At 50.0% G+C, this 9,352-nt stretch overlaps 1 protein-coding gene across 2 annotated transcripts in view; it reads left to right on the plus strand.

Moving 5' to 3' along the window:
* ABAT (4-aminobutyrate aminotransferase) overlaps nt 1–9,352 on the plus strand; it is a 90,375-nt gene extending 81,023 nt beyond the window's left edge. For both annotated transcript variants that reach the window (XM_004270199.3, XM_049699926.1), the window contains 5 exons: nt 18–155; nt 972–1,139; nt 2,390–2,536; nt 4,759–4,870; nt 6,212–9,352. In XM_004270199.3, coding sequence (XP_004270247.1) covers nt 18–155; nt 972–1,139; nt 2,390–2,536; nt 4,759–4,870; nt 6,212–6,333 — 687 coding nt within the window. In that variant the 3' untranslated portion in view covers nt 6,334–9,352. The remainder of the gene's footprint in view (nt 1–17; nt 156–971; nt 1,140–2,389; nt 2,537–4,758; nt 4,871–6,211) is intronic.

Genomic DNA, 9,352 nt, shown 5'->3' on the forward strand with positions numbered 1-9,352 from the left:
CCCCCTTTGGAATCCAGGTGGAGGACCTGATCGTGAAATACCGGAAGAAGAAGAAGACGGTGGCGGGGATCATAGTGGAGCCCATCCAGTCTGAGGGTGGAGACAACCACGCATCGGACGACTTCTTCCGGAAGCTGAGGGACATCTCCAGGAAGGTCAGCACACAGGGCCAGGGCTGGATGGGGCCATGGGCCATTTCCAGTTGGTTTTCCAGAGCAAAGGGTTAGCCTGGGGTCCTTTTAAACTTCCAGATGTTCAGAGGCTGCCTGTCGGCCTCATGGGTAGAGAAGTTGGGGGTGAGGGCAGGACGGGGGATTCTCCCCTAAAATCTTATTCCAAAGTCAGTCTCCAACCTGCCGTCCTAGTCGGGGACATTCCCAATCAAGAGAACATCCTGGGGAAAGCCTAAGCCTCCTCCCTTTTCTTTCTAGGGACCCCACCTCATCTTTCAGCCCATTGTGGTCCACACTGAACAGAAGCCAAATGAACAAACTTCATGTTAATATCATGTCTATTTTAACGTGTCTTGCACGTATAACTGGCCTGTCCAAGCAGTCAGTTCACGGATAAAGGTGACATGACACGAGTTGATTTAAACACAAATGCTAAGTAAATAATAGTCCGGGTGATGAGCAGAGCTGGCAAACACTGCACCGGAAGTTTGGGAAATGGGGCTGCCTTACAGTTGGGACACCCTTCCTTCTGAGCAGGGCAACTTGCTCAGGGACCGAAGCCGATGGTTCAGGGAGCATTTGATGTTCCGGTTTCATACCGGCTGAGCAGTTTGAGGCCACGTGCAGACACAGCCCTGCTGGAACTGCCCTCCTGCAGCCTTAGTTTGGTTTTGCACAGCCCAAGAACACAGGCTTGGTTTGAGGTTCAGAAAGCAGTGGCTCTTGGGCTGGATTTGGGGGTCCGAGGTGGGCGAGTTGCGCTGGGTGTTTATTTCTCCTTCATTCCATGTCGGCCAGCACGGCTGTGCCTTCTTGGTGGATGAGGTCCAGACCGGAGGAGGCTGCACCGGCAAGTTCTGGGCCCACGAGCACTGGGGCTTGGATGACCCAGCAGACGTGATGACCTTCAGCAAGAAGATGATGACCGGGGGCTTCTTCCACAAGGAGGAGTTGAGGCCCAACGCTGTGAGTGTGGACCCTCTCCTGTCCAGGGCAGGGGAGGGAGGCGGGGCAAGGGGCATCGACTTCTCATTACTGCTTCTTTCTCACCAACAAGGAACTAAGTGAATACCTAATGTGTCACAGAGGTTTCCTGAAGCCTAGTTCTTAACAGGTTAATTTAAAGCCAGTGATTACGATTGCCCCAGCTCTCTCTGCAGGGCTGACTTCATAGCAGCCCATTGTCAGGCTTCTAATATTTTGCTTTGTGCACAAGCAAAAATATTGTTACTATAGCTGCTGCGCTGAATGGAGCATTTGCTCTGGGCCCGGCCCAGTTCTAAGTATTCCTCTTGTACTTTTAATCCTTACAACAGTCTAACCAAGTAGATGGTATTTTTCTCTCCCGTTCTGCTAATGAGGAATCAGGCACAGAGAGGTTAAGTAAGTTGTCTAAGGTTACACAGCCTGTTAAGTGACAAAGTCAAGATTTAAACCCAGAGCTCATACTCTAAACCATTTTACTGTACTGCCACGTGTACGTATGGATTCTCATACACACACACACACGCGCACACACACACACACACGCACAGAGTCATCAAGGGCCCAGGATCGTTCCTTCCACCATTCCTGCATGTAGCTTCTACCCTCAAGGTCACTTCATGATCCAAAATGGCTACTGGAGCGCTGTCTCAATTTGACGCAGTAGGAAGGAAAAAGGAGGGAAGGATAAAGTGGCCCCCTTCTCGTCTTTAAGCAGCCTTCCCAGAAATCCCACAACATTTCTGTTTCTACCACTTTTGACTAAGATCTGGTCACATGGCCACTCCTAGCTGCAAGAGAGGCTGGGAAGTGTGTTTTAGTTGGCTGCATTGACACGCTGAAGGGGGAGTAAAGCGGGTGGTCTTTGAGGGTCAGACTGCCACCAATCCACTCCCTCCACCACCTAAGGGGCCATATTTTCACAGACAAATCACTCAACCGCTCAGCACCTCAGCTTCCTCCTTTATAAAATGAGGATTACGGTAATTAGGGGCCAACCATCTCGGTTTCCCCAGGACTGAGGGATTTCCCAGGACCTGGACAAGTTGGTGTCCCTAATAGTAGTACCTGCCTACAGGGTTGCTGTTACGGAGCGATTTTGGTGAGACCATATGCGATATCCTCCCAGCACTTAGTAGCTACTCGCTGGGTTAGTCTCTCTCCTCTTAAATGGGGAGGAGTGTGTCTGGTGTGTGCCTGGAACCCTTCTGATGCCCTGTGTCTTGTTCCAGCCTTACCGGATCTTCAACACGTGGCTGGGGGACCCGTCCAAGAACCTGCTGCTGGCTGAGGTCATCAACATCATCAAGCGGGAGGACCTGCTGAATAACGCGGCCCATGCTGGGAAGGTCCTGCTCACGGGACTGCTGGACCTCCAGGTACTCCGCCCGGCCCTCCCGGATCCCCATCCACGGCTCCCCACAGCCCCCGCGGGCAGCAGCTGAGCTCTTCAGTGTAGCATCACACCCGCTGCCCCAGCGATTCTGAATAGGCTGCGCCATTTCTGTAGGGGACGCCTTCCCACCGCTCTATCCCAACCCCGTTCCCAGTTCCTGAACTCCCGGTTTTCTGCTGACACTGAGTTCAGGCATCCCTCCTTTGAGAAACCTCTCCAATGTTCCCTGTCTCTCGTTCCCACCCATTTGCCCACTATTCCCTCCTCTAGGCCACCTTCTACATCCTGATCACTCCGTAGCAGTGCTCTCCAGGGGAACAGATTGCTAGCTATGCACATAACTTCAAAGGTCCTAGTACCTATACTAAAAGTGAAAAAGAAGGAGCTGAAATTAATTTGAATAATATATTTTACTTAACCCATCATATCTAAAATATTATTTCAACATGCCACCAATATATAATTCAATATTTCTTATTCTTCTTCTCACAATAAGTCTTTGAAATCCAGTATGTACTTTACACTTACAGTGCATTCCAATTTGGACTCACATTTCAACAGCTACATGTGGCCACCTCACTGGACAGTAGAGCTCTTTATTATAATTATTTGTCTTTGTTATGTCTACTCCCTGCCCGACACGCTCTCGTAGATTTGGGGACGGGGGATGCTGCTGGGAGGAACCAGTGTTTCCAGGACTGGCCAGCCCAGCCCAGGAGTTAGGAGGAGAGATGACCCTAACCCCAGAGGGCTGGATACAAAGAGCCCTTCCTTGAAGCACCCAGTCACCAGTGAGCTGAGCAGATCCACTGATGGTGATGGTGATGGTGATGGTGATGACGAAGCGAGGAGGGATGGTAGTGGTAACAGCTTCCATTTACTGAGAGCCTGCTCCTGCCAAGTTCCGTAATAGGGGATCTCATACACTCTTAAGTCCAACAGTAACGCTGTGGGCGTAGACACCACCATGATCCTTATTCTACAGATGAGGAAACTGAGGTGTGGCGGGTTATTAACTTGTCCAAAGTTACACAGCTTGCACTGGGGTTTGAACCTGATTCTTGTAGCCTTCAAAGCCCATGTTCTTTTTTTTTTTTTTCTATTTTTTGACAGGATCTTAGTTCCCCAACTAGGGATAGAACCCAGGCCCCCGGCAGTGAAAGTGCCAAGTCCTAACCACTGGACCACCAGGGAATTCCCAAGCCCATGCTCTTTGCCAGCGTTTACCTCTCTGACGTGATCAAGGACATAACAATAATTATTATTATTATTTATTATTATTTCCATTAATTGAGAACTTGCTCTGTGCCAAGCATTATGTTAGGTGCCTTATCTCATTTAATCCTCAGAATAGGATTGCTGCATTTAGGGGGGAAAAAAAGCAGGTCCCCCCCGCAGTTAAATTTAGATTTCACAAGTCTGAAGCCCAGGAGGGAAGGGCAGACACTGGACTTGGTTCCAGTCACAGGGCAGAGGCAGGAGCTTCAGGGACCACCGTCTTCCTCTCCCAGGTAGGGATGCCAGGACACCGGTTAAATTTAAAAGATGGCAACTAATTTTTTTTCTTTTTAGCGTAAGTATATCCCATGCAATGTTTGGGACATATTTATACTAAAAAATTAGAAGTTGCTTATCTGAAATTGAACTGGGTGTCCTGTTTTTCTTCTGGCACCCTTAACCCAGAACAACTTGAAGTTAGGAAACTATAATTCTCCTCATTTTCTGGAGGAGAATGGGGAGCTTTAAACCCAGATCTGCCTGATTGCAGACTCTGAAGGGGTAAGTGTGGCTGCTGAGATAGCTGAGAGCCTCTAACTGTGCTGTAGCTCTAGGGGGAATTTCTTTTTCTTTTCTTGGGCTGGATTTGCATTTAGACTGAGGCTGGGCAGGGGTAGGTGCTAGGAAAAGCCTCTGGGAAGGGTGGAAGGATTGGGCCCTTCCCTCCTGCCACAATGTTCCTTCCCCTGTCACCAGCGTGGCAGAAGAAATGTCAGGCACTTACTTATGTCCCCTGGCGGGACAGATGCACCCTGCTTGCAGTTGGTGCTGGAGTATGGGACGCGCCAGGGCCGGGCTCGGCAGGGATCTTGTTGTTCTGAGGCTCTCACAAACGCAGGCCGCCCCTGTCCTGAGTGGCCATGAGGTCCACGTGGGCTGATGGCTGCCTTCCTTGGCTTTGATGCCGGCCTTGTGTCCCCACTGCAGGCCCGGTACCCCCAGCTCATCAGCAGAGTGAGAGGACGAGGCACCTTCTGCTCCTTCGACACGCCAGATGAATCCATACGGAATAAACTCATTTCAATAGCCAGAAACAAAGGTAAGGCAGCCAGGGGTACCCACATTTCCTGGTGGGGGGCCTGGAGGGAGGGGGAGGGGAAGGTGATTCACAGGACTAAAAATAGTCTGAATTGCCTTCTCAAAAGAAGAGAAAGTTACCAGGGAGCTTTCCTTATACATTTATTCATTCAACGATATTCGCCAAGAAGGTGAGCAGAAGGTGAGAGGTACGAACTCTGCAGAGGGTCAGGAGAGCCAGGGTCCCTTCCTTCAAGGAGCTTGCAGTCTAGCAGGAAGGGGTGACATCAAAGAGAATATTCCATAAACAATCTATTACAGTTATAAGTCCTAGAACAGAGGAAAAGGAGTTAGAGAACGAATAGCTGGGGAAAATGTCCAGGAAATCAGGGAAGGCTTCCTTGAGGAAGTGGCATTTTACCCTACATCTCGCCGGATGAATAGGGATTGGCCAGGTGAAGAAGGTGAGAAGGAGCATTCCAGGCAGGGGAAGGGATGTGTGCCTTTAGCTGGGCAGAATGGGGCATACAGAGGGAGAAAACAAATGCATGGTGTGGAACGAGGGACAGACGGGTGGCAGGGGGTGAATCAGGTTCACGTCAGCCTGGGGATGAGGTTCGAGATTGTGGACTTTCTCCTAAGAGCTATAGGAGCCATGGAAGTTTTAAGTGGGGCAGATCAGAGAGCCTACTATGTGTCAAAGCTGGTGTCTTTCACCCGGACCAGCTTAGAGAATCCTGCAGCAGCCCTGAAGGGCAGGGGTAATTCACCTCCTCTTGAGAGTGAAAAAACTGAGTCTCAGAGACGCTATACAACCCAGCCAAAGAGCCCCATCTAGTCAAAGGTGAAATCGCCCTTTAAAAGAAGCAGATTCCGAGAATTCCCTGGCGATCCAGTGGTTAGAACGCCACGCTCTCACTGCCGGGGCCCCGGGTTGGATCCCCGGTTGGGGAACTGAGATCCTGCAAGCCGCGAAGCACGGCCCAAAAAAAATCCAAAACTCAGATTCCATCCTTCATAAGCGCTGCTGACCTGCCCACACTTGTGTAATTTATTTCTTATTTTCTTTCCCTGCCACACCACGAGTTTCTGGAAGGCCAGGACTTTGTGTCAGGATTTCTCAATCAGCAGGCCTAGCTCAGGGGCAGCAGAGCTGGCCTTCAAAGTTGGAAGGGAGGGAGGGGAGAGAAGGGCGGCTGAGCGGGCCGATGAGCGAGAACGGGAAGGAGGGCTGGACGGGTGGCTGCAAGGAAGGACAGAACGGTTCGGACGGATGGGGTAGCCACCGTGTGTGACCCCGCCCGGCTCCCTGGCCCGTGACTCCGAGCCCAAGCCCCTAACCCACCCCCACCTCTCCTTTTAGGCCTGATGCTGGGGGGCTGCGGCGACAAATCCATCCGCTTCCGTCCCACTCTGGTCTTCAGGGACCACCACGCACACCTGTTCCTCAATATTTTCAGCGACATCTTAGCCGACTTCAAGTAAAGAAGCCATTTCCTCCACGCTCTGAGGAAGCCCTGATCTCACCCCTTGTCAAATTGATTAGTTTGCCTAATTCATGTTTTCACTTAAAGTATCAGAGGTGAATGCATAAACTGGAGGATTATTTGTGGGGAGGGGATGTTTTTCGTGGCTTGGGGGGAGGGGAGGGGCTGGTTTGCTCTCTCCCTGCAAAGCCAATGGCACACATTGGTTTTAAGCCCAGAAATTCTGCTTGAGCCCTGGACATAGTCTTAGGTTGGGCCCCGAGGGTCCTGGCCAGGTTATCTGCCACCCTCGACCCCAACGATACCTTTGGAAGCCAGTCAGGGGAATGATACCTGCTCCTGGGGCTGGTGGCTGGGACTCCTGGGTTCCGTCCCTCTCAAGTGACACGTTCTGAACGGGGAGGACGCTGGCTCCCCCTGCGCTATGCAAACAGACATGCTTCCCCCTCGCGCCCAGGCCCCGAAGCTCTGAGCATGTCCCATGCGCAGTCCAGTGACGGGCAGGACAGAGCATATTAAGGCAGGAGAGTAGGGACACGGCATTGAGCTTGGGGGTGTGGGAAGGGGTCTTCTGGCTTCCTAAAGAGTAGGGCCACTCCCCCGATCCATCCGGGGATTCCTCTCCAAACTGTGAATTCTCGCCTTCGTGGGGCTTCGTCCTGGGAGAATCTCTGGGTGGCATCGCCAACAGGTCTTACTCACCACCCTCGTTCCCCAAATTCCCTCCGTCCCGTTAAACGTCAGCCCAGACCTCTGTGGAAAGAAAGCTGCACCTGATCATCCCAGGGACACACGCCCAGGAGTGTAAGCCCAGGCCTGGGGCAGCAGAGACCCCTCCTGTCCCCACGGCACCTGGGGTCTGACTCTGGACCCCTCGCCCCGGGACCCTTTCTCTAGCTCTGCTCATCCACCTCTGCTCCACTTCTGAGCCGTCCCAGGAATGGCTTTGCTGCTACATCAAAGCTGGACTAGGTGTCTTCTTGCAGGAGGCATCATGAATTGAGGGCGCCACAGTTCCATGCAGGAAAAAGTAGCCTGTTGGTGCAAGGTGGCTTCCTTGTCGTTACCCCTGCAAGTCAGAGATTTTCCTGCCATGAGTGACTGTGAGATGACCAGGCAGGTGATGCTTAGAGGCTTAATTGGATGAAGGCTGAGGCTAAGGGGGTCTCTGCTGGAGGCGAGACCATTTTGGAACTGATTTGACCTCAGATGCTCCTAAAAAGAGCATTTGGTCGTCCTCCAGCAATGAGTGTTGTTTAGCGGGTAGATGAAGGAAGTCTGTCCAAAAGGAAGCCACTTGGTCTCCTGGTGCCTTGGTTGACTATTTTGGGAGCCGGGCAGATCAAGATTCTCAATTCAGCACTTTTCTCTTTTAATAACTAACCATCCAAAGATCTCAAAGTGGTTTGGTTTTTTTCTGCTTCCGCTTTTCAGCAGATTTGGTCATCATCCTATTTTTGCCAAGAATGAAAGGCAGTCACGTGTTTAACAGACGAGGGGGAATCCCTGAATCCCGGTTCACCCTGCATTCCTGCACTCAGTGCTAATCCGTTGCTTTTAAGGAGCTCTGCCGTGTCCAAGGGCGTTCGCACTGCCAACTAAATGGAGCCTCCCTCTCTGCAAGCTTTCGCTCATTTGCATATTCATTTATTTATCCAGTCATTCATTCATGAAACGTGCATTAACTACCTGCTCTGTCCCAGGCCCAGTGCTAAGCACTAGAAATCCAAAGGTGAAATAAAACCTAGTCCCTGCTCTCAAGGGACTCACATCCCACTGCGGACAACAGAATCTTAAACCAGCAATTAATGCCATAATAGTCATATGTGTAGGAACATCAGGAAATCAGAGGGAGTGGCCCAATCCACCTAAGGGTCAGAGGAGGTTCCAAGGAGAAAGTGACATTTGAGCAGGGTTTTGCAGGATGAACAAGAGTTCACCAAGTAGACAAGACAAGGAAGAGTGTTGCAGAAAGGGAACAGCATATGCAAAGACACATGAGTTCACAGCCTCACACTTTTCACTGGGGATCCAGATTCCACAGGCAATATCCCAAGATTCAAGGCCTTATTTAACAAACAAGCAAAATGCAAACCAAACCATAATTCATGTATGCTTTCTCCTGAGAACTTTAGCATTGGATCCAAACATACAATGAGATTGCTGGAGTCCAAAAGGTTTTTAAGCCAGGGCACAACCAGAAACGTTGGCTCTCTTTGGTGGAGAGAGTGGCTCCAATATTTTGTTCTCTCCCCACAGGGCACAGACAGAGAAATGAAATCTTTTTTATCTGGAAAGTCATTTCCAGACTTATTCACTCCTTATCAAGGGAAGTTACTTATAAAACTTTTTAAGCCATTTATCAGCCAGTCCTCGTTGACTCAGGGCATAGTGAGTTCCTGAGACGTTCTCTTTTGGAAGTGGAGGTGTAGCTGCGAGAATTTCAACGAAAACATTCTCAGCAGCGCTCAAGAAACTTGCTAGAGGTTGGTGAAAACATAGGGAGCCCAGAGGACAGGGTGCTGGCTCAGGCAGAGCCCACGCAGAAGAACTTCTGTGGCCGACGGTCCGGAAACGAATCCATCACACATTAGTGCCATAGAGTTTAGTAAATGTCGCCAGCAAATCTCATCACTTTTACAGAAAACAAGGTCCAGTCACGGCAAATCTTAGCACATCCTCACTTTTATTATAAATGGGTGTTTTTTAAATAATTTTTACTGACACTCAGTAACCATGCAAACTCGTGCACAACATTAATATAATCTGTATATCTATACCTGTCTATATCTATCTGTATATCAGCTCATGGTAGAAAACCATAGCTAGGGAGCCTTGCCAACTTACGCATACAAAGTGATCTTGTTTACAGTATTCTGTTGACAGTGCCAATAAATGATAAAGGAAGTAACACGTCACAGTGTAACTGATGACCATATGCGCAAGTCCATGAACTCACTCTGTTTCCTGTGTTAATCAGTATTCTTAAATTAAAAACAAAATATTTATAATGGAAA

Source organism: Orcinus orca, chromosome 16 (assembly GCF_937001465.1).
Source record: "Orcinus orca chromosome 16, mOrcOrc1.1, whole genome shotgun sequence".
NCBI lineage: Eukaryota > Metazoa > Chordata > Mammalia > Artiodactyla > Delphinidae > Orcinus > Orcinus orca.